We start from the raw sequence: 25,904 nt of genomic DNA on the forward strand, positions 1-25,904 counted from the left end.
CGCCCCCCGCGCGGTGTCGGGCGCAGACGGAGCGGAGGCGCCATTTTGCGCTGCTGCGGGAAACAGTTTGGGAGGCTCTGGCGGGAGGGAGGCGGCAGCGATATCTGTAGCGGTAATAATAACAGCAACAATCATAGCAGTAGCGGTTGTGGGTACAGTTGCTGCTCGGGACTAGCGTCCCCGTTCGCCCAGCCCCGTGGCCAGGACTCTGCCGACATGAGCGACGTGGAGGAGAACAACTTCGAGGGGAGGGTGAGTGGCCGTCCCTAGCCGGGCCGTGCTGAGCGGGGGTGACCTGACCCGGGGAAGGGGAGTGGGGGCGCTCCGCTTCCTCTGGCCCGGTAGGGGTGGGGGCAACGCAGCTTGTCTCTAAAATGGCTTCTTCAGGCGCCCGAATCTTGACTGGGCCGTGGGCCGCTCGCGTCTTTCTTCTCTCCCTGTCCCTCCTTTTGTTCCCCCCTCCTCCTTCTTTCTGCCGACCCGATGCTGAGCTCCGCTGCCTTAAACCTCACACGCTTCCTTCTCCCATCACGTAGCCCCGTCCCCGTCCCCATCCCCCTCCGTCGGGGTGCGGGCCCTGAGCCTTGGTGCTGCGGGTTCGCCTCCACCCTGCTAGCGCAGGCTTTTTCTTCAGAAACGGGGCTTAGAGCGCTGCTGTAGCCCGGTGTTTCCCCCCCCCCCCCCCCCCCCGCTTCTTTCTTTATTTTCTTTCCTTCCCGTGAGCCCGAGGCGCCCTGTTGTCCCGGCCCTCTGTTGTGTGCCGGGGCCACGCTTCGGCGTCGTTGCCCTTCCCCGTCCGCACGCTGCCTGCCGGCAGTGCCGGTCTCCCGGTCGCGGCTGGGGGAGCGCGGTCCCGCGCAGCGTGGCCGAGGCCTCCGCCCGCGTAAACGAGGAGGGACTGGGTCCGCTAGTGAGGGTGCGCTGCCTCTCCTGGCCGCGGGCCCGCAGACGGGATCGTCTTCGGGGCCAGGCTTCCTGAAGCCGTCGGGGAGGTACGGTCTTCGTTGTTAAACCGTTGAAACTCCTTGATCACGCAGCTGAAGACTTTGAACAAGCTGCTGTGGCTCTGTAATCTTGTTAGGCCTGTTTCTTCTCTCTTCCCTCTGACTGCTGCCGTTTTTCATGTGCGAGTATGACTGGTCCCTTCCGTTTTCAGTATTGGGGTTTTTTTTCTTAGTGATCATCAGGGCAAGCAGGAATTAGAAGCTGCTTGAAACAGGAGTTAAATGCGTGCTTTGTCCTTACTGCATCGCTATTTCCTTTCTTTAGTTTTGCAGAGATGATGTTGTTGTTGTTCATTCTTTAAAAGATTCTTTAAAGGAACACCTGAGCATCCTTTTGGTGACTTTGATGAACCAGTGGCAGTAGCTTTGCAGTTGTATAGGGTTACTGCCTGGGGAAACAAGCGATGACATTTTGGACGAGCAGTGTCACATTCCAGTAATTATTTTTACAGGAGTACTGTTAAGCTTCTGTAGTGCTGGTTAAAAAAAACCCAACCAACCAAAAAAAACCAAAACCAAAACCAAAAAACCCAAGGCTGAGAGTGCTGTACTTGTCTGGGCAGTGACTGGCTGCTGCTTCTTCCTCCAGATAGGTAAACAAAATCTGTTCTTGTGTTGATTGCTTGGACAAAGATGGCTATATAGCTAATCTCTGAAGGGAAAACCAACTTAAGTCTGAGAAAGTTGAGCAACAAGTATGCTTTGTTAATTTCTTAAAGTTTTTACTTTAGTCTCCCATTTTACAGTAAGACTTGGATTTTTAAAATTATTTTGTCTCTATTCCCACTGTGATTTATTATTAGGAAATATGTTAGGTTCATCCACAGAACATTTATGTTAGGTTCCTTAATGGGTCTGTTAATGTTATAAAGCTGATATAGCTGTGGGGTTTCAGTATTTCTGCATGCTTTCTGCTGCCAAATGTAGAAGTAAAATAATGTTTTGAGAGTATGTGAAAAGTCCTATGTAGCAGTTTCTGTGACTGCTACTCTGCTACTACTTAGCTGGCTTGTTTTTTTGTTTTTGTTTTTTTTCTTTGTGATGGAAAATTACCTGTTGGAGAGAGCCTGCTGACTGTGTTGAGTCTTCGTTTGGAAAAAGTTCTGTTCTTTTCTCTCCCTAACACTGGAATTTCTCAATCAGTCTGGCATATGGCAGTGTCTTGTCTGCTGGTATTTTTTTTTTGTAACTGAACGTAATTGCGGGTAGCGGGTTGATTTATAGTTTTGGGGTTCTGTGCTAACTAATGAAGAACCACTTGTAAGCAGTTCTTTTCTTCTTCAGTAATACTTTTTTGTTGTTGATGCTACTAAAATACTTGAAATAAATTATATTTCAGACTGTAACATTTTATGTTTCATTTTCAGTGGAAATGCTTACAGGCATAAAATTAAGCATGTGCATCTTTGGTGCTTCAGTGTTTAGTCTGCTATTGCCAATTGAATAGAACTCTATTGTACCGAATGTCCTGGTGCTTCAGTTTGCTACATTTAGGCACGTGGAACTGGGAGAGTATGGCCTGAGTTTTCAATGGGAGAAAGAACTGCAGAAACTGGAAAAAAGTTTGTAAAGAACCTGCTTTCCTGGAAATTGCCGCAAATAAGAATTCGGAGTACCCTTTCAGTGTCGTGTCTGCCCCTCTCAAGTTTAAATACTAAATAATGTGACGTGCTTTTAAAAAACCAAATGCCAAAGGAGTAAGGGAGTTCAAGTTTAGTTCAAGTCCTTTTATAGTCTATCCATGTAGATGCATATTGGCCCAAAAGCACTTTAGTTAAAATTCTTGCAAGTGGTGAAGAAGTCAGATGCACTGAGATGAAGGTGGTTACTTATGAGATGTATGGAGTTTGTCTTGGAGAGATTAATTAGAAAGTGTTTGGCTGCTTACTTTGTGAAGAAAAGATGTTCATATATAAATAATGATAATTCAGTTAATTTTTTTAATTTTCCCACAATATGATCAGAAGTTTTACTTTTTTTTAAAAAAAGCTTCCTTTTAGCAGCGTTGAGACACTGTCCATGTATATGCTTTGCTTCTAATTTATGATTTTAAAGTCATAATGTTAATTCATCTGAACAGGAAATTTAGAATAATCATGGAAATAACTTTCCAATGAGATAATGCAAATAATGTAATGTAAAGACTTGCATTTTGAAAGTGTTGGGTAGAATCATTGTTGACATTGTAGAGGTTTGGGGGTTTTTATTCTTGAGGTTGCTTATTTCTTTATTGACTTTTTAAAGCAAATGTTAATCAAGTATGCTCAGACTAATTAACATCTGCTCTGTTTCTGTGTCATTTTACTTCAACTTAAGCAAGGTCTGTATTATGAACGTGGCTGTTTGAACAGAAGAAATCCCCCCCACCCCAAGCAAGCATGATGATTTAATGGAAAGAAATTGACAGAAGAATTAGAAATATAGTGGATGTGCTAGAGCTAAGTTTGTGGATGTAAAGAAGAAAAAAGGTTTTAAGTCACGCTTCTTATCCAGTGACTTGACTTTTGGAAAAGTCATAGGATTTTATTACCATTTAATGTTCTTTGTGAGCACATTAGACAGATGAGGCTTATTTTATCCTTTGTTGCTGTCAGATGACAGGCAGCTCTTACTTCCTTCCATATTTGCTGTTAATTTTAATAAGATGTTGTTCATTTGGTGCACATTCTGTGATGCAACTTCATTAAAACGTTTCCCAGAGCATTCAACAAGCTGGAGTCCGAACAAACCTGCACTTCAGAAGCTCCAGTTGAAACTTCGATAATTACTTTTTTTTTAGCTTCTCATATTTGATTTTTGTAATCTTAAAAGTTTAGTAGATCATTAATGTGCTGTTTGTCTAAATAGATAATAATTTTTATCAGAACAGAGACAAAACTCCATTTTGGAACTCCACATTGGTTGTCTTCCCTCATTCTAATGAGCTGCCTCTTCCTGCTCTATGCAGAATCTCACGGTGATCTCAGTCTAATAAAGCACTTGAAGAAATACATGATTTTGCATGTGAGCCATCTTGTTGAAGGAAGTGTGCGTAGTTCATATGTATGCAAGTGCCTTTTGGGTTAGCTTCACTGTGAATGTGTTTTGTATTTGCTTCATGAAGCTTGTATGCGAAATACTTAATTTCACATGTGTTCTGATGTTAGTTACTAAATCTGATCAATTTTGAGATCACGGGGTGGAGTGGGTGGGTAGGGGGGTAAATAATGGGTGAGAAGTGTATTTAGCCTATTGTATTCGATCTCTCCTGTAGTGGCAACCTGCCACCTGTGTGGAAAGGCAGGCGTGTTGTTTTCCATATCTTTTGAAATACAGGCTGTGATGGTCTGCTTATGCTCAGGAGTTCTGCATTGTCTTGGAGAGTGCTGTGATCACCCTGTGGTTTCCAAGACCAGTGTGGGAAAGGAGACTATATTTTTTTTATCAAGTTTAATAAATTCTAGATTTTTCTGGACCATGTCAGCTGGGAAGACGGCTTTTTTTGAAAATAAATTCAGTTTCCTATCTTCCATATGTGATAAAGGAGTTACTACAGAACCCTTCCTGAAGAGGGATGTTTTCAAGCCTCAGTGAGAAAATGAACTTGTAATTTTGGAAAGTTTATTGCTGAAGCTTCCTCTTCCTCTTTTTCTTTTTTTTCTTTTAATCAGAGGAGTATCACTGAGAAATGTGTAGTTTGCTGATGTTGGTAACTTAAAATATACATGACTTCAAAACAGTAAAACTTGGGAATTGCTTTCTGTATAGAAGCTTATTACATATACGATTGAAATATTTATAGAACAACAGCTAATTAAGGGTTCAGTTTTATTTGTAGTATAGAGTGACAGAATATAGTATGAAGCACAGATTACTTCTCTTGTGAGTTTTGGGGAAGGTTGGTAGATTCCTGTCAAAACAGTGGTTAAAACGTAATCTTGTCCTTTCTTGTAGATGAAATATCACTAAATTGACAGTTTATCCGGTGAATGTAGGCTGTTGCCAAGTATGTTTCTTCTTTGACTGTTTACATTTTTCTGTCCCTTTCCAAAGTTGGACTTTTTTTATTTCTTTAGTTTGGGCAGGAGTTTTGAACTTTGAACTGTCATTTTGCTGGCTTAATGGTATTGCTAGACTACTTGTCCTGTCATTTTTTGACCACATAATGTATTTCTTCTTAACAAGGCCAAATGAATTTCAACTGAAATTTGTGTGATTTAATGATATTTTTTTTCTTCCTGTTTTCTTCCCATTTCACTTTCCATGCTTTGCTATAGAAAGCTTAATTTAAGCTTATTCAGTTTTTTGGTTTTTTTTATTTAGCATCTCATTTTGATAGCCTTTCTGTCATACTCTGAAATGGTATGACAAGTTCAGGATGGAAGTGATGTAAAAGAAAGAACAATTTTGTCTTCTCTCCCCCTGCCCCGCCCCCCCTCCCTTTATCATACCTTCTCAAGATAGGTGGAAAACTGGAAAAGTAATTCTTACAGATTTTTGCAATCCTGCTTTGCATAGAAGCGTTTCGAGTGCTTTTAAAATAGTGATAAAATTGGAAAATAGCATTTCTAGAAGGATGCAAGGAAGATAAATGCTAGATATAAGTTGCATCAATTACATGGTTTAAACAGTTGTACCAGTATGGACAAAACACATTGACATGACTGACATGCTCAGCTGGATCATCTAAAGTTGTTGATAGTTGTTCAACGACTGTGTTTATGTGATCATGAGCTAATGGGGGGGCAGGGGGGGTGGAAGGCGGGCATGTATCCTTTCCATACCACTTTATTTCATGTTCTTTTTGGGAAGACAGAAGGTGGAAAGGTTGAAAGTTACTGTTCCTGCTCTCTTTAAATGCTTCTAGCAGTGCATCTTCTTACCCAGAGAATTAGTAACTGAACCTGCAGTTTTTAGGTTTGGTATTTACCTACGATAATTTCTTTGGCTCCAAGTTCCATTTCTTGGTGAATCATTAATCCCATTTCCTGGTACGTACTTGAGGAAGCCACCACGTCTTATTCTGAGGAAGCACACTGTTAATGATTGAGATTTTTTTAAAACTACTATTTTAGGCGGGATTTTGGTGGGTTTGTTTGGGGTTTTTTGTTGTCAGGGGGTGGGTGGGTGGATGGATGGTTTTTTTGTTGGTTTTTTTTTTCCCATGCAGAAAGTGCTATTGGCAGAGGTAGCATTTGTTTTGAAAGGGAAGTCTGATCTGAAGAGTGTTAGGAAGTTAGCTGGCTGTCTCTTCCTACAGGGTGTAGTGACAGCAAATCTAGATGGTTTGACATGGTCACAGTGGGTATCTGCCTGATAGTTTGTAAGGGTGAAAGCAGTGACTGGACAGTTGCATAATAAAGCCGGAGGCGTTAAAATATGTACTGTTTTGTAAGATAGTTGTGGGATGAGAAGCTGAGTTTAAGAAACAGTCTTATCTGTGGCCTTTAGATGACTGAGGATCTTTAGAACAGAAAGATAAGAAAATGCTGAGTATCCAGAGAGAAATTGTAGTCTTTTCTCTTTTAAGCAGTATTTAAATTAATTTCTGTGATAATGATGTAGGTAAGATTGGAACATATAGGTTGCTTAAAGGCTAGTACAGAATTGAGAGATTTCAATGCTTTGGGTAATAGAGGTGTTTATTTTCTCTTGTTAAAGATGGCATATTAAGAAAGAATGTGTAACTAATTGTCTCATTGCAGAATGGATATAGATTGTTTATGCAGAACAACTGGGTCGGTCTGTGATATAGGCTAAGATATAGTTTGCTAATTATTTCCTTATAGTAGGAAGTAGAGGAGAAAAATTCTTTTAAAGTGACTCCTTGAAGTTCTTAATCCCTACCTCTAGTCTTGCTGGTCTAAATCTTGTTAGGTACTTTTTCAGCATCATCCTTAAGTCCTTAAACTCTTGTAGTCTGTTGTGATTCCCTTAGTATCTCCTTTTGAAGCACTGTAGGAGATATAACTAGGTGATGTATGTTGCATCAGAAGATGAGATGTAATTGCCTGCCAATGAGAGACACAGTATGCAACTGCTAACAGGTAATCTCTCTTTAGCTGCAGTTCACATCTACAGTTTGTTTGAGGTAGTTTGAAATGTGTAAAAACTTACACTGTCACTTTTGTCACTCCAGTTTTAAAGTTGTATGTTTGAGTGCAGCCCCTATAGGGGGCTACAGGGCTTGACCTATATGAAATGATGTAACATTTGCTTTTGGCAGCTTAATACATATTTGTTGCCATAACTGATACTATTAGGAACTCTGTGGGCAGTGTCATAAGATGCTTCAGTTGAATAGTTAAGGACACTGACTTGTACAGTGTATGGGGATGATTGGGTCTTTGGTATTTTTTGTACCTCCCAGCTCTTCTAGATTGTGCAGTGTCTAGATTGGGAGGATGGGTGTTGTTTGTTTTGTTCAAGTTTCTTAAGTTCTTGTTGTTCAAGAATTGATCTTTAAAATGTAAAAAGCATGGACGATGCAGTATCCTCATGAAGGAGTGACTGAGGAAGGTGAATTATTTGTCTTTTTATTGAGGGATGCTGTCTAAATCTGAATGATGTCACATTGATCAGCAATATAGAAGAACATTCACTTTTGCTAGGGAGCAAAGTAGAAATAATTCCCAGATAAATTTGCAATTGTTGCAGGAGTTGAAGGAGTAAAGGCAGGAATTAAGGAGGCTATCAAACAACAAAGAGTACCAAAATAGAGGCGAGGTGATGTGGTTCTAAAGGGAAATTTACTTTCTATAGTGAACCAGTGGATTTCAAATGTAAAAATAAAACCACCAAGTAAAATTTGGTAATATTTAAGTGCACATACATCCTTTTATTTCAGTGAAAGTCATGTAGCTAGATCAGCAGATAGGCAACTTAGTAAGGGTAACCTGTAATGCAGACCTGATTATATGGTCCACATGTCACAGCCAAGCTTCAAATTTGGCCCTCATTGATAAATTTGGCAGGCCTATCAGACATTCCCCATGTGTGTCTTGTCCTTTTTATTGAGGTAAAGGGGAAAGGTAGTGTAGCTGTAATACTTGTTAGTAAGGAGTCTCTCAGGTTCCATTTCTGGTGGATTTATTGTCTTGAAATGTGAGAGCTGCATCCTTTGAAAAGAACTTTAGCCCAAAGTATTGAAGAATGTAACTGCAAAAGAAAATGCAAATCTGGATGTAGGCAGAGTAAGAAATAAATTGAGAAAAACATCATGAGGACAGGCAGGGGAAGAAATTATGCAAATAAACATGAAATGTGATGCTTATGGGAGGGGAACTGGCTATGTGGTTTCTTCATTAAGAATTTTGCACATTTTTTGTAAAGTTACAGATGTATATACTATACTATTCTGTAGGGGTTTTTATAGCTGAGCTCCCTAGAAATGCTGTACACTACAAAATGTGGGGAAATCCTACCCTGCTTTTTGTTTGCTTGTTTTCCTAGTTTTTTTCCTGTGTGCATTACCACACAAGAAAAAAACCCCTCCTGTCTTTACTTCTATTGGATTGTTTTGAACTCTGTAGTATTACACATCTTGTTTTATATGGATTAAGTTATATGCAGGAAAACAGGATTAAGAATGAGGAAGAAAAAGTAGGAAGAAAAATAAATTGTTGCATATATCTATGTGCATGTATTATCAGAGTAAGTATGTGCATAGATAGGTTTTGACTGGAAATCTTTAGCTGTTCTGTTGAAGTGACAGTGTCTTAGTAATAATGTGTAGGAGTAGAATTTGGGATATTTGATACTGAGAAGAACATAGTTATTATTTTAGGGGCAAATCACAGTTATTGATATCAATACTTTAATATATTTGTGCTAATTAGTTTTTAGTGTATCTGTGCCTCTTAAAATCTGAAAGGGGAGGAGGGTAGCTTTGAAAATACAGTAAACCACTGAGAACTCAGTAAGCTCATTGTTAGAACATAGACACTTATACAGTTATAAAAATATTTTTTTAAAAAAAGTTGTTTTATAAAATAGTTTCTTGCACTTTACCTGCTGGCTTTTCAATTTGGTAGATAACATCTGAACTCCAGCAGAGTTTTATAATCCCCACGTGCTTAAATATACTAAATGTTCTTTTTCCATTAAGGTTAATGTTCGTGAAGAAATTGAAGAGTTTTTTCCAAGAATGTGGAAGATAAATCAAGATAAAAGAAGGCTAATGAAAAGTATTAAAGATCAGAAAATTAAAATTGAATGGGGGAAAAAATTGAACAGAAGATTGGTCAGATAGAAGCACTTGAATATTTTTTTAAGGCTATAATGAATTGTTTGAATTGGGGAAGAATACACGAAGTATGAAAAATGAAAAACTCAATGAAGAATGAAGAAAAGTAGAAAGCAAGAGTGAAGTAGAATTAAAAGAATCTGGAAGAATGAATGGGTCCTAGGTTAAGTAAATGTATGGTTTATGTTCCAGTGTCTGTATGATCAAGTTGTAGATGAATTTGCATGATTACTTAGTTAATAGAGTATTGGTGATCTGGTTCAAGCAGGGACCTATTTGAGGAAAGCATACAATATTAACAGTGGGTTAGCAAAATGAAATTTGTTTTGGAGGGTATTACCTAACCATTTGTTTTTCAGGAGCAATCAATATTATAGAATTACTGTATTTTAAATGTTAGGAGTTAGGCATTTATACAACCAATACCATTTTTAATACTGTCTTTTTTGTTAGGAGTCTCGCTCCCAGTCTAAATCTCCAGCTGGGAGTCCTGCTCGTGTAAAATCGGAGAGCAGGTCAGGATCTCGCAGTCCATCGAGGGCTTCCAAACATTCTGAATCGCACTCTAGGTCAAGATCAAAGTCAAGGTATGTCCAGACAGTTGTTCATGTTAATTCAGCGTTGCTACTTATGCCTGTTCTTCTGGTACATTGGCAAGATTTCTTTTCCCCTTGTTCTAAAAAATCATAAACCTTCTGGTATTAACAGGGCTATGTTAATTTGCACGTTAGTGATTACACAGTTGGGCATAGTTGGGGAAAGATTCCATGAGTAATAAAGCATGGGTATGAATAGAGAAGGCAATATAAATAGATGAAGTAATGTAGAAATCACAACTAAAATTTGTAGATATATCTTCCAGGAGAGAAGAGATTGCATCTCAGTTCTGTAAAAGTTCCTGCCTTCTTCCCCAAAAATCTCAGGAGGGGACATGACTCTTGTGTGGACCTCTTCTTTAGGGGAGAAAAAAGAAAAAGTCAAGTGAGAACTGCAGCAAAGGTAGTCTGGGTTAGATAAAAGAAGTAAGCTCTATAACTGTTGGAAATTTTGGAAGGCGCTACTTGGGGAAGTAGTTGACATTGCCTCATTGGAGGCTTTAAAAACAAAATCTGAAAACTGGCTTAAATTGAGCATGGATAGCTTCTTGATTTAGGGTAGCTCTAAGATTGAAATTCATTTTTTGATGCTGCATGTGTCCTTTTCTAGCCCAAGCGTGTGTATAGAGAGGCAAATTTTGTAGCTCTCAGTTCTGAGAAAGCTTGCTCAGAACAGAGGAAGAATGTCTTTTGTGTCTTTTGTCTAAATAGGTTGTAAATGTTACCTGGCTTATACTACCCATCTTCTCTCTTCCCTTGTACCGTTGTACTGGTGAAAATGGGGAGAGCTACTGAATCCATTCATGAATGGAGAGAGAAACCAGAAAACAGCATTTGTAGCTTTGGAGCGGAAAGAGGAATTACATAGTATTATGTTCCTGCTCCCTGGTTCTTGGGAGAGATCAGTTACCCATCTTCCCTATCTATACACTTTATACCAGGGCAGCTGATAAAGAGTTACATACTCTGAATTCCCAAAGTTCAGCCAAATGTTATAGCTTCTCTTCTTGCAGTGTAGCCAGAAAATTAACTACTAACTGTTGTTAGGATATAATGCCCATATGAAATCATGCAACTTTGTGATGATGCTGGTTAAAAACTGAGTTTATCATTGGCTAGATATCTGCAAAGAAATGCTTGAGGAGTTAAGCAGGGGTATTTTTCGTCTTGAATAATTTTCAAACCTAGGTGAACTTCATTTGTAGATGCTGCAGCATCTTTCAATTTTTCAGCCAAGACAGTTTTTTAGTGTTGCATATCTGGTTTCTCTATTATTCTGCCAGTGTTAGTTACAAGTGCAGCCAAGCTGATAGAAGTTTAAACTTCGAACTTCCCAAAAACTGTTGTGAATATAATTCTCTTTGTATGCCAGAAGTACTGTCACAGTTAAAAACGCTACTGAGTAGGTTAAGAGATCCACACAGTCTTTAGATGTGCAAAGTGGAAGAGACTTAACTATTTTAATTTTGGAGAGCCTCAAATAAAATAATAAAAAAAAGATTTTTCTCTAGGAAGTGTAAGGCTTACAATTCAATATATCATGTGTATTTGACCTAACTAAAAGCTTTCTCTTTGTTGAAGATCCAGGTCCAGAAGACATTCGCACAGACGTTACACTCGTTCCAGATCCCATTCCCATTCTCATTCCCATAGGAGACGTTCTCGAAGCAGATCGTACACGCCAGAATACCGTCGTCGAAGGAGCCGTAGTCATTCTCCAATGTCCAACAGGAGAAGGCACACTGGCAGCAGAGTATGTCATGTTCATCAAGGCTGAGTATCAACAAAACAATTCCTTACATCAGTGTAGTCTAGGTTACCTGCAGGCTGAATTTGACCTTCTGTTTTGTCACTGCATATGGAAGTTTGGGGCAGGGGTGGGAACAGCAATCTCTGTCCTTAGAGCTGGGCATTTATTTCTTGGGCCTGCAACTGGCAGGGCAGTTGTAGAAATTCTTTGGAAACCATACCATTACAATACGTGCAGGTAGGGTGACACCTGCTTCTGTCTATCTGCTCTAAGAAGCTGAACCCTTCTGATCTTTTTGTTACAGTTCCAAATATATGTACCCTTCACAAAAACATGATCTTCCTTGTGCATGCTTGCAACCTGACAGTATTGGTAAGATTGACTATAGGAGCCAAAGAAGAAAACTCTCAAGTGTTTATTTGCTCATACAGCCCATTATGTTGAAGGTTGTTTGTGATTGTGTGAGTTTATACCGTAGACTAATGAATTTGGTTTAACTAGAAGTGAACCCATGTGTTATTAGCTAACGTGTAAATCTTAATAGACTAGAAAACTTCCGTTATGATAAGGATCAGTAAGCCTCTCGAAATGTAGATGAGAAGTATCTCTGTATGGACAGGAGGAAGTATAGGTACACCAACCAAGATCGAAGATACTAATCTTATGTTATTTTGAGAGATTTCTGCCAATGGCCGCCTTTATAATGTTTCAGTGCCTTAGCTTCTGGTTCCATGTCACTTCAGGCTGATCTATATGAGTGCGGTTATACACAGGTCTGCCTCTTACTTGATGAGGGCTGTGGTACTTTTCCAGTCCTTCTAGTTTTAGTCTGGTTTAGTTTCTCTGAATCTTTTACTAATCCTGTCAAAAAGGATATAGTTTTTTAGCAGGCTTACCTTGGTGAAGCATCTCACCGGGACCAGATAATACCAGTGTGAGGGAGAAGACAAGACTGTGTAGAAAAGGGCAGGACTACAGCAGTGCTAACGTACAGTGGCTTAAGCTGTTGTGAAGCAACGTTTGTAGTTACACTTCCTGTGGGTTGTTGCCAGTGTGTAATCATGGTGTAGTAAATATGAATCTAATGTCTTGAAAAATTGGCAGGAATAACTGAACTTAAGAAGGGTTAGCAGATTTCCTGGTGAAAGATGAATAAATCTGCTTTACTGCTTTAGGAAACACTAGAATATTTTGCTCTGTGAAGAAGTCTTTTTGCCTTGGAAATGACTCTGTGAAACATGAAACTTGTTTTCACAGTGAATTTCACATTAATTCTAAGGAGTAGTTCTAGTAGCATCAAGATGAAACTCAAATCAACCAGATGTGAATCCCCTAAATAGCAAGGTCCTAAAGACACCACGAAAATTTCTAGCAATTTTGCCACTTCTGATCTTATAGAGAGAGCTTGCATACTGTGTTGATGGGAGGCAGTACAAGATCCTAATGTAAAAGATGTCTTGTAGTCCTCCACAGTCAGTTTAGTTCTTCCAGTTGTGATGTAACCGTCACTTGTTGCTTAGGGTACACAGACTGATTCTGAGTGCTTCTCTTGCCTCAGAAAAGGTAATAGGGTTTAAGTGTAAGGGGGATGTAAAAAATAGACAGTACTGGTATGTACTGTATGTAGGGACTTGTCCAAACAATGATTTAAATGACAGATACTTCATTAGACTCACAAGAGTTTCAGTAATAAGAGGAGTATAGCTGTTAATGCCGCTGAATTATCAGATAGATGGAAATACGGAGTAAAAAAGAAACCTAAAGCTGTATAATTAAAGCTTTCAAATGACAAACTGCCAGGTTTTGTTGTGCTCTTCAGCTGTAATAAGGAGCTGTTGAAGATTCATGTCTTAAAAGAAAAGTTTGAACTTTGACAAATGGAAAGAAAGAAACTTCAAGTATGATTAGTTTGGGCATCTTATTTTCACAATGGATTCCTGCACAAAAGCACTGAACCAAAAAACACAACCAAAGATCTAAACCTGTTCATTCTTCAAGTCAGGCTGAGAGGCACGGTCTGAGACATAAATTACTGTACATCAGTGGCTTTGAAAACCTGAAACTGAAATATAAATTTTAACTCTGTCAACTTCCGGTTGTTATTGTAGCAGAAACGTTAAATCCCTATGCCTCTTGCTGGTGTTTTTAAATTGCTGCATCTAGTGTAACAGGTGCCAGAAGCTTAACTGAAAAAAATGTTAACTTTGATCAAAATAATTCTTACAGTGGAGTTGATGTTAGATTAACTCTCTGGCATGCAGAGAAACTTTGAACCTCATAGAGAAATTGTACAATTTCATATTTGACTTCCTGTAGTTGAAGTGAAATGTATTAAGTAGATCTGTATCGCATAGATAGAGAATCAAGAGTCTTGCTGTAGAAAAGTGCCTGTGCTTTTGGATTACAGTTTCACAGAACTGGCCTTCAACAGTTGTTACTATCTAGATGAAAGAAGCAAGTGATTTTTCATCCAGTTTACCAGTGAAAAGAGATAAACTTTCAAATGTAAATATTAACTTTCAGTACAGTTGGATAGTAAGTGTTGAGGGGGGAAGAAGTTTTGGTAGAAGCTAAATTATAGTTCAGCTCTCTGTGCTTAGGAGCTCAAATGCGTTTAGTGTGTGCAGCTGGAGGCAGCATGCAAGTTTTCAGTACCGGTGGTGACAGTGCAAAAAGGCTGAAAGAGTGGGAGTTCAGGCTGCCTGACCTTTCTTAGCATGGACTTGTATGTCATGTCTGTACCTTATTGGTGATTCGAGTACAAAATTCTGATAAAATGATTTCTCTTATTTTATAGCTTTTCTCTTATTCTATAGCTTTTCAGAATACTTAATTTTTATCAACTGAGTTTTTTACCAACATGAGAAGTTTCTCTTTTTTCAAAAATAAAATTAATGGAAGTAGTGACTTTTTGAAAATATCGTAAAATCAGAGTAACTGTTGAAGTGTTAAGCTTTATAATAAGGTTTCATTTTCTTCAGATTAAAAACCTCTGGGAATTGAGAAATTTTGATGTAAGAATGTATAACTTGTTTTTTTTATAAACTTAATTGGAGTTGAACATTTGTCTTACCAGGCTAATCCAGATCCTAATACATGTCTTGGAGTGTTTGGTCTCAGTCTGTATACTACTGAGAGAGACTTGCGTGAAGTCTTCTCCCGTTACGGACCTTTGACTGGTGTCAATGTGGTTTATGATCAGCGGACTGGACGATCAAGAGGATTTGCTTTCGTGTATTTTGAGAGAATTGATGATTCTAAAGAGGTAAAGTTGTGCTTTACTGCTTTAACAGGTGTGCCCCCTGTGCATGGTCTTCATTAATATCTGGGGGTGGCAGGGATAGAGGGGACGTTTTTCACTTGTGTATTCACTAGTAGGTTCTGATGGTGAGATTAATTTAAAGTTTTGTTGAAACAACATGGCACTTCTAAACAAATGAAGCATTTTAGTTCAATGTTCAATGCTTAGGCAAATTTTGAACATGAGCTGTCTGTATTGAATCACTAATGAGCATTTGCTTTGATTTTAGTCTGTTACTTCAAAATGAAAGTAAATCTTTAGAGAGGTGCAGAAGCTTCCTAGTATTTTTGAATAGTTAATTTTCAAAATATTTTGAAGTAGTTTTCTGTATCTAGATTCTCTTTACTTTCCATTTTCTTCTCTGCAAGTATGTCATCATGCACTTGAAAAATAGTGGGTTTGTCTTGATTTGTGCCTTGGTCAGTGATGTTGCTAATTATGTGGATAGCTGTTCATAGCTGTGCTGAGTTGTTAGTACAATTGATCTGTACAGAAGGAATCAAAGAATATGAACAGCAGCCTGTGTTATGGTTCACCACAGTAAGCAGTACTTTTTTTTTACCTGTGTAGGGTTAATGTAAGCTTTAGAATGTTCGCTGAAATTTGAAGGTGAAATTGCTATTAAAAGTAAAGGCAAATCCATTTTTCAAAAAATTTTTTTCTTTAAGCTTTCACTGTGAGATTAGCTCTTGGACAAACTGAGTCACAGAATTCAACCATCTTGTTACGGATTAACAACCTTGGGCAGATGTTTTAGATTTGCTGTTTGATTTTTGCTTACATTTGTTAAGTGTATTCATAATGCTTGGATATGACTTTTCTCACTTAGCACTGGAGGGAGGGAGGGTGACAGCTGTGGAATCTACTATCAGTAGCTGAAAAATGAGAACTCTGATGCTAGTTGATGACTTTTTTAATGAAAAAATGTTTTGTGGATGACTTGGTTGAACTAGACTCAGTTCTGATCTTTGATTTCTGGTACGATCCAACAGAGAATCAGCTTATGGGAAGAGTAGGATTTGTAGATGTATATATGTGTGGGTGTTGTAGGTAGTAGGGGTAAGTAAGAGGACATAAAACTTCCTTTAGTGTCCCTTCTGTATTTTCCCCACTATCACTTGGACAGGCTGAGAGAGGAGTTGGTGGGGTGGATAGCTGTATATCCATGTTTAGTGGCCTACTATCTTCTAACTTTTAACCCTGTATTTTTTTGCACTCTTGAGTGCAGTGGCATTTTGAAAATGTGACTCTCTTGTAGAACATTCAACATCCAAAATACTTGCACAGTTATTTGTTACATTCATGTGCCAGTTTTGTCTATTTTACAGCTTCATATGTCTATAGAAGTAGAGTTTTTCCTAGTTGCCATGGGCAATGGTCATGCATGACACCATGCATTTCTTAAAATGTTCTGTGTAAATAGCATGAATTAATTGGTTTGGTATAAAGCTGTTTTGGCAGATACTACAAAACCAGAATGCAGAGAAAAAGATGGGGTATTACTTGTGGTCAGAAATACAGAAATTAAGATGAGCACCTTAAACAGGAGCTGAAATAATTGGGAATGTAATTAAACGCATTTTTTTATTCCCCAGTGGACTAGTGCATGAAGAGGGGGAAAGGATGCAAACCCTCCCAGCGCTTGGAATTTACATAACTGAAATACTTTGGCAGAAAGGACAGGAGAAGAACTTTTTCATTTGACTTATTTTATGGGCCTTCAGGACAGATTTAAAGATGGCACTAAGTGGCAGCTAGTGTACAAAAAGGGGATAGAGCTATAGCTGTGAAACTCTGTGACAGGCCCTGTAGGAAAACAGTGAAGGACATGGAGTAATTCTCTGAATGGAAGATAAAATCTGAGAAGTTCAGTATGCATAAAAGCAATGACACTTGAATTACTTTTGTTCTGAGTAAATCCCTTTCCTCTTAAAAAAAACAAACCAAAAACCTAAAAAACCCCAACCAAACATCCAACACCCTAAGCATCTGAATAAAGAGAATATAAAACTGTAGATAAGATGCTGAACTGCCTTCCAGCCCTTTTAAAGCAGTCGTAGGTGGATTAAATATGTGCAGAATTCCAAAGAAAAATGAGGATTTCTAGTGATCTTCACTGTTGTTCTTCAAAGAGAGGCAACACAGGGAAGTCTTTCAGCTGATGTGCTCTCAAGCACTAGTAATATTAAGACTTGACTCCAAATGAATTGTTAGTAGTTTAAACTCATAACTTGGCCTAAGATAGATCAGTGTGCTATTGTGTGGATTCTGTTGTGGCTGAAATCCCTCCAAGATCTTTGTTGTAGCTGGTTACCTTTCTTACAAATTGGATCAATTATTGAGCTGGTTAAAATGTTGCTGAGCGTCAAGATTCTGAAACAAAGTGATGCAATGTTTCTAGTTCCATAGGGTGGTGAAGACATTTTGAATTGTCAACTAGCTTGATGTTGCAGAAATCAGTAAGACAATGTAAACTAGTGTTTCTTAAAGGTGGTGCTTTGCAGTGTTCTAAAAACATCACAGGGGCAGTAGTAAAAGCTTTTCACCAGACTTTCAGAACTTCGTGTTGCTTACAACACCATTACAGCCTTGTCGTTAGCTGTTCACGATCATCCTGGCTATAAAGAGGAGCAGAGCTTCAGTGTTTGCTTACTAGTAGAGCAGCTGTCAGAGCATCACAGTACCTTCAGTCATTCCACCTTAAGAGGACTGGGAAAGAAATGCTGGATGAATGTATACATTCTAAAGATTTCATGTGGAACCTCTTCTACTCTGAAATTCTGTGGAGATTGAGATGAAACTTCATGGTCTGACAGAAGGTTCCTTCCCCATTAATGGTCTCATTGCAGTGGTCTAGCATTTGCAAGGTAGCACTTCACTAGATTGTTACATTCTGACCCATATCGAAGATGCTTCTGAACATGGTCTTTTAGTTCAAAGGGTGATGATAGCAGGCGGCAGATGTTGAGGACTGATGGATGGCTGTCCAGAAGACCTGAGGTTTTGCTGTGCTGATGTTTTTTGGTGTGCTTGCTCGAAGCCTATTTGAAAAGCTTATGTTTGTATCTACCTTTTTCTAGAAAAGGTATTCTTTCTTACAGGTATAGTGGTTTTAAAATATTTTTTTTTTTTTTTTTCCGCAAAGTTAGTGTTTTTTTAAAAAAACCAACAAAACACTAAGTAATACTTGGTATTACTTTTTTGCCTTGTGTGTTGCAGTATCTTATGTTGACTACCCTCTGCTAAGTCTTTAGAACCACACATGCAACACTGTGCAAAGGGCAAGATCTGTAAACATCTGTGGAGGACCCATTTCTCAAGATTGGAGTTCTTTTTTTATGTAGTTCTCAGTATTGGCAACACTGGCACTGATCCAGTGTTGTAATACTGCAGTTTTGCGATATTTTTGCTGAATTACAGGATATTCACCTGCCTATCACAATAGGATTTTCTTCCTGTGTTTAGAGGAATGTAAAATTTTATGTACTAGAATATGAAAAAAAAAAAAGAAAACAGTTGGGATGTGTGTGGAATCTCAGGGTTAATAATAAATTGAGAGGATTATGAGTGATAAGTGTTGGCTGTTCAAGGGTGATGATTCCTCCTACAGTTACCAGGGATTTCATGTGCCACTATTCGGCTTTTCAGTAACTCAGAATACTAATATTAGTTGTTTAAACCAAGGCTACTGTAATGTACTATGTGTCTATAGTAGCAAGAACTCATCTGAGAAGCATTGGCTACAGCAGCTGTTGGCAATACGGAAATTTTCTGTTTTCTAATGCTAGTTGTATACTCTTTGCAGTTTTGACCACCTTTCAGAACAGTTTTCTGAAGTAGTGTTTATTAGCAGTAAAGACAAACTTTATATAGACAAACTGAATTATTAATTCAGTTGGCAAAGACCAGAATAATAACAGGATTTGTCATTCTGTTTTGTAAGACGCTTAATCTGTGGTGCAAGCAGACCAGCTTAGGAATGTCATTATTGACCAAAACTTCTCCCATAGCTTGTTGAAGAAATGCTTTAAGTATTGTTTGTGGTATCAAAAGGGGACCCTTGATATACCATAACAGAATGCAAGAAGGTCTCAAGTGTTTGCAATTACAAGTTGCAGACTCTGGAGACTCTGAAATACCATGAAATTGCTAATACTTGCAGAAACATATCCAGTTACCCATTCTGGTTTTCTAAAATCCTGTATTTCTTGACTCTTACTAAACTCTTTGAAGTATGCTTTAAACATAATATAATTAATAGATGTTTAAGATCATAAAATTAGATATTTAAAAATTATCACTGACTATTCTAATAGTAATTCAAAAAACAAAGCCTCAAACTAGACAATATAAATCCACTTTTGTTCAGACAGCAGTAAGTGTAAAAAGCTGTGTTTCTTATTTTCTTTCTTCATCCCATCAGATTATTTTTTTCCAGATGTCCTCATTAAATCCAGACCTGAACTTTAGTTAATACAGGGAGGAGAAAAGCTAACCTATTATGACTGTTCATACCATGCTGTACCTGTGATACAGTAGAGGTGCTGTTTTATTGGTGGTGTTAAATGCAATATGGGAAGGACTTCAGGTAAAAAAAAAAAAAAAAAAGCAAGAACCCCCCAAAAAACCCACAGCAAACAAAAAAAGACAGTATCTTACACAGTTATTTTTAAATCATGAAAATACACTCTCGGAATGAGTCCCAGCATATATTGTGTTTAACTATTCAAGTATTCAGTCTGTACATCACTAACTTTGTAGTGATGTCACATTATTGAAGTAATTCAAAGCAGTTAGATGCAGTTGAAGTGAAAGCTTGATCTTTTGTTCAACACCAATGGTGTCTTGAACTCCATAGTAGAAAGGTAAAGCGGCTGTGATACCAGCTTTGCCCAGTCAAGTTCTCTCTCTCCCTTCTCCCCACTTCCTCCCCACACCCTTCTCCAATGACCTGTTTCCTTGTCCAGGCTGCTGTGTGTGGCGTTATCCAGACTGAAAGATCATTTTTTTTCAGTGAATTCTTGATTGCTTAACAAATATCAGTCACCTGTGCAGGTGTGTGCATATAACTAAAAGTTCAGTGTTTCAAAACTTCCTTTACCTAAATGCCAATACATGTATAAAACACCACATACTGTAATAAATATCAAATTAAATTGGAATCTGTTAAATGTAATGCTTCCTTTCTGTTTTTGGCACTGGAGGCCATGATCCTGTAGTTTGGGAGCTGCTCATTTTGTCAAACTAACACCTTACAGATAATAATTTGAAGGAGGTTTTGTTATTATGAATGGGCTGCTGTAGGTTAAAACCTGTAATCTAAGATTGAAATATTACCGGTGCTATTCCTGATCCTCATTTTCTATTTTCTGACTGCAAACATACAGATGTATATTCTGGACTACAAAGTCTTATTTTCCGCAGCATTTGCAACCAAAAGTAATAGTACATGTTTGTAGGGATCCCGTTTGCTTGCCTGCTCACTGTTACCTTGCAAAATCCGTGCAAGTCTTTCGACAACATTCAGGTATTTGGAAGAAGATCCACGCTGAAATAAAAATGGACTGTTGATAGTTAAAGGCTCCTAAAGGGGTAATACCTGTCTTAAACCCCAATATAATTTGATTTTTCCCTTTAAAATGTTTCATTTGATGGTCTGGAAAATACACTTCTCTTTCTTAAACGGTGTTTGAGAATGTCTTTACATGGTTAGAGTGAAAGTGCAATTTTTCTTTTACATTAAATGTTCTTAACATTGGTGCATACCCAAAATCAGCAAGAAAAGTGAATTTAAATGTTTTAACATTAGTCTAATAAAATTGTATAATCCAAAACCGGTTCATAACAAAACACAGACGTGTCAGTAATTAGAAGCACCAGTAGTTTTTTACAGCCTTTGTACAAAGTAAATACTTTTGTATCACTTGTCTGAAACAGGTTTTCAAATAGTGCTTTGGATCCTATTGCAGCAGTGCTTAGGTAATAATGCCAGCTTAGGTACTGTGTTTCAAAGACTTGAGGTGTGGTCATTAGAAATGATGCAAAGAATTTGAAAACCTCTTTGGAAGGACCTCCCAGTTGCTACTGTCCAAATGTGAGTGATACAAACTATCAATTGCTGTTGGATTCATAATGGCTTATTGTAGATTGCAACTTCTCTGTATTTAGGGAATGCAGTCAAAACTGTAAAAGGCTTTCTTATGTTTGTATATGTAATAAAGATTGTGATTATTTAATTTTTTTTTTACTTGGCAGTTATTGTTGGCAGCTAAGCTAAGAAAATTAAAGTTTTAATTAAAATTAAAGTAGGTCGTTAAACGTTGTGACCAGGGTATCAGAGTTTCTTGCAGACTGACAACTGTGAACTGATCTTTATCCACTGAAATGTAACATGTTTCTTGGTACTTCCAAGACAGACAATCAAGTCTCAAAATTAACTCTTCATCTGTCTTGCTGGTATGTTGCTCTTCGCTGTACTACCCCAATGTCAAAGAACTCTTCCTCTTAGAGGTGTTTGTTCTTTTCACTAAATAAAACACGTGCCAGGTGTCCTAGTTTTGAGGTGGCTTCTTGTCAGCTGAGTTTATTACTCTGCAAGTTGTTGATTGGATGTAAAAATGCCAAGAAGCAGAAAATTCCTTACTTTTCAAGATAACGTGCGTATTGCTGCATTTCCAGAAAGGTGGTTTTCATCATGAAGCTGATTTTTCAGCCAGCTATTTGCAGCCTTCATTTTTAGGTTTGTGCACACATACATTCCTAGGATGTGTGCACAGATTTATTTTAATCTAGATCATCCTTGTGGAAGAGGACTTTAAAAAAAAAAGAAAAAAAAAGTCCCTAGGCTAGGAAACTGAGGCAAGGAAACTAAAGCTAACGATCGTGGTTTATCCACAAAACGTACTTTAGTGGATTTTTAAAGATCTGAAATGCTGTTTGACTCTGCCTTGCAGTAAGGTAAATAGTTCTGGTTTTGTCTGGGGACAGAACTCACTAGGTGGCGATGTGGCATAGCTACAAACAGCATTATTAAAACAGACTAAGTGTAGTTAAATAGGTTAGCGATCATTTATTCGCTTCCAGTTTGGGCACATCACAGTTAAATCAGGCAGGTGTCAGGTTTTTGTTTCCTCCTCTATAACATGTATATTCAATAAGTTTCTTGTTAAAGATATGCAAAAAGTTATATTTCTGAGTAGTATCGTTTCATTATTAGGAAAAAAAAAATGCTCTGGTTGAGGTACCTTCATGTTTTGAGGTTGTGTATTGTTCCTCACAGTTAAATAATAGCAAAGTGGTTGTGTTCTTTTAACTCAAGATTCTTAACAGTGTCTCTTCTCCACAGGTGAAAAACAAAAATAAGCTCTATTGGGCTAAGTGCTGTCCTTAGTGTCACAAATTAAGTGATGTGTACTAGTATTTGAGAGATCCTCGAACAGCAGATGAAAGGATTAAAGAAAAAAATTGCTTTCTGAATTGTAATGGTTTTTAAGTCTAGCGTTAACTGTTTGTTAAAATCCTATGGGTTTGTGGTTTTTTGGATTTGGGGGGATTTTAAAAGTTACTTTTGCGTTAATACAGTTCTCAAAAGTACGCTCTGCTCCTTTGAAAAGCCGTTTCGGTGATGCCGAGTGTGCGAAAGGCCATTCTGTTGATCCTCAAAGCGCAGAGCAGCGTGCGGGGCGGGGGGCTGCGGGGCGGGGGCAGGGCGCCTGCCTGCCCGGTGCAGCTTCCCCGAGCCGCGATTGCGAGCCGAGCGGGGAGGCAGGTTGTCATGAGGGAGCCATGGAGGCTGGGCCCGCCATTTTGCTGAGCTCTGCTGGAGCAGGCCCTTGTGAGGGAGATGGCAGGAGGCTGGGGGAGCGTGAAATGGCAGCCGGCGAGCAGCAGCCCCGCCATGTGCCCCCTCCAGGAAGCCACTTCGGCACAGCGTCCCAGTCCGCCCAGCCCCTCGGGGTCAGGGGACGGCAGGGAAGATGCCGTTTTCAGAAAAAGCTGGTTAGGCTTTCGCTTCACCTTTCTGGTGGGTGGAAGGCAAAGTCTAGGGAAAGTGGCTGTTGGTGGTTAGCACCCGGCTCTCCGAAGAAGGGCTGTGTGTCACGGTGCTCCGGCACCCCGGTGCGGTCCTGTAGCACTGTCGGCAAACGGGCCAGGGGACAGGGATGAGCCATTCGCCACAGCGGGGCACTAGTAACCAGCCTAACTAAAACAAACCCAGGGCTTGTGTTTCTGACGGAAAATAATGTGTTTTGTATGTAGCGTTCCAGTAGGATGCAGGTCTCACGTCCCTCTTCCCTGTCTGTCCTGCAGGCAATGGAGCATGCGAACGGCATGGAGCTGGATGGCAGGAGAATTCGGGTGGATTACTCCATCACCAAGAGAGCACATACACCCACCCCAGGCATTTACATGGGCAGGCCAACACAGTAAGGAGTTCCCTTCCTTCCTGTAATGGGACTAAAATGGTTTTAAACCGAATGCCTGGAGTCTGGTTGAAGAAACAGAGCCAAAGATAATTTTTTTGCATTAAGAGTTATGCCAATTGTATTTTATCACAAACTTATTAATATAAAGAACGTGCTATTATGGTTCACATATACTACTAAATCCTACTGTAGTTTATTGTGTTTATTGTATTGTAGTTTATTTATAAATAAATAAACAACTGAAGGAGTTCTTTTTAAAAATACATATCCAGCATGGTCTCTTAATGCACCCTTAGCTTACCAAAATACTAAGGTACCCATTTGCCTTTGATTTGGATGGGAATTAGGCTCAAATCTCTGGCAGGTTTTTCTGGTTTTTTTTGGTTTTGTTTTTTTTTTAAGGCGTTTTTCTTTTAATTGTTTCATTGTTAGATTGTTTCATGGCATAGTCTTAAGTGGCTAATTTACAATAACACGTTAAAAAAGCTTTTAAATAATTTAAATCAAGATGAAGAGTAGCTCTCTACAGTAATTTTTTTTGCTTTTTCCCTAATAGCAGTGGAGGAGGTGGTGGCGGTGGAGCAGGTCGTCGCCGTGACTCATATTATGATCGGGGGTATGACAGAGGATATGACAGATATGAAGAATATGACTACAGATACAGGTACCTAATTTTTATTTTATTTCTGTAGGAACAGTGGAGTTGTTGGAAAAACTGAAGAGCTAAGTGGCAAAAACTGTTACTCGGTTTGTAGCAAGATTCTGTATACATGCTTGCTATGTGTTAGGGTTTGTGGGATTAAAGTAGTCATAATCTTCGGTGTTAATGTAACTTGGTTATACAGTAAACAGTTGGGCAAGGGGTTAATTTTGCTACCTGAAGGAGGTGGAGCATGTACCCTACAAATGTGGTGGACAGATAGAAGTGAACTCGTTTTTCCATGCTGTATATAGAACCAGAGACAGCTGATAGACAGTGCTGTTTAAAAAGGAGTTATTTGTAGATGGGATTTTTAATGCTTGACATTTCATAACCATCTCACTGGTTTTAATGTTATCTAGTTTTAGAGAATGTTGTTCAACAAGAATTGTAGGCATCTAGAAAAGCACTTCATGTGTTTGCAGGGCTAGTGAGAGTTTATTAAATTCTTTGGGAATATCTTACAGTTTTAAATACAGCAAATAGAGAAATATAAAAGCGTTTTTTAAATAACTGTAAGCCATAGCCAAATAAAGCTGAAATCATTCATGCAGGCCAAGTCTTTCAGTGCTAAGGAAATGGTTCTGTTCTGTAGAAGCGATGTGAATAAGGCTGCTTTCATAATTGACGTTGTTGAGTTTCTTCTTTCCTTTTCTTTAAAGGAGACGATCACCATCGCCTTATTATAGTCGATACCGATCACGATCAAGATCCCGTTCCTATAGTCCAAGTAAGTAAATACAAGGGAATAAATACAATACGGGTGGCTTAAACCTTCTTGTTACTAGAATTAATTGATCAATGGAAATTCTGAATGGGAAAGCACAAAATCTGGGCACATTAAAGCTGAGGTGATGTGTGTACAGGTAGTTTACAGTAATTGTGTTGTCTTATTTTTTTCCAGGGCGCTACTGAAGATCAGAAGAGTTAAAAGTTGAAGATATGATTTTTAAATACAAAGTTCAGATCTTAGTTTCCCTACTGCTTTCCCTCCCATCCTCCCTTGTCCTCCATCCAGCTCTTTTACGAATCTTTGGTTCATTTAGAATATACATATCTTCAGTTGAAGTATTCCTGTTTTCCATCCCTCCTTATTGTAATACTCTTAAATATTGTAATTGTTGTAGTTTTTGTGTAGTAAAACATCTTAAGCAAAATGAAATAGAGAACCCAAAGTGCTGATAAGTTTTGGAAGTCATTCCTATTTTGTTTTTAAAACAATTGGACTCCTGACTAATCAGAAGAGAGCAATGATATTTTTAAAGCTTGCATGTCATATGTAGTATACACACTCAGATACTTCAGTATAAACCTGCATTTCCACGTAACTCGTTAACCTTTCTGTTAAAAAGTTTACCTATTACTTTGATAAACAAGTAATGACTTTGAGCCTTTTCTGTAATGACAAATTTACTTAGATAGTCATGAACCAGAATTTTTTTTTATTATTATTATTATTGTCAGGTAGTTGCTTTGAGTGTAGACTATTTGAGCTAGAGCAAAATTTGGTATTTGACTGACTGGGAAAATAGATCCTTGTACACTCAAAATTAATGCTGTGTTTTATAGATAAAGTTTCTGGATTGCTGCACAGTGGATAACATTTGAAGTTAAAACTAAAAATCCTGGGGGTTTTGTTTTACTTGTTGAATATTTCCCCTTAATCGGTGCAGGAGAGAAAATATTTATTGAACGTAGCAATTAGTTATATAATTTGCTGTTCACTTAAAAAAAAAAAACACTAAAACAAACAACAAATCCCACCAATTTTTTGGTATTGCAATAATGATTAAGCAAATTTTGTTTCCAGTCCTTTTTTGGAGTTTTGAAAGTATGGATGGAAAAACCCACAACTACATGTAAACCTTTTTTCCCCCTTAATAAAAGTTAATTCCACTGATAA

The 25,904-nt window shown here is 38.4% G+C and overlaps 1 protein-coding gene across 4 annotated transcripts; it reads left to right on the forward strand.

Annotated features, from left to right (window-relative positions):
- Window positions 1-25,904, forward strand: TRA2A (transformer 2 alpha homolog). Of its 4 annotated transcripts, none has more exons than XM_037387241.1 (8): window positions 1-252; window positions 9,682-9,815; window positions 11,478-11,577; window positions 14,651-14,839; window positions 23,186-23,301; window positions 23,858-23,965; window positions 24,664-24,731; window positions 24,906-25,904. In XM_037387241.1, the coding sequence occupies exons 1-8, from the start codon at window positions 217-219 to the stop codon at window positions 24,914-24,916; spliced, it is 762 nt and encodes a 253-aa protein (XP_037243138.1). In that variant the 5' UTR covers window positions 1-216; the 3' UTR covers window positions 24,917-25,904. The 4 variants fall into 4 exon arrangements, with proteins under 4 accessions (XP_037243138.1, XP_037243137.1, XP_037243139.1 ...); XM_037387240.1 differs by having other exon boundaries at window positions 2-252; window positions 11,406-11,577; XM_037387242.1 differs by having other exon boundaries at window positions 3-252; window positions 9,091-9,815; window positions 11,406-11,577.

Source organism: Falco rusticolus, chromosome 4, assembly GCF_015220075.1.
Source record: "Falco rusticolus isolate bFalRus1 chromosome 4, bFalRus1.pri, whole genome shotgun sequence".
Classification (NCBI taxonomy): Eukaryota; Metazoa; Chordata; class Aves; order Falconiformes; family Falconidae; genus Falco; species Falco rusticolus.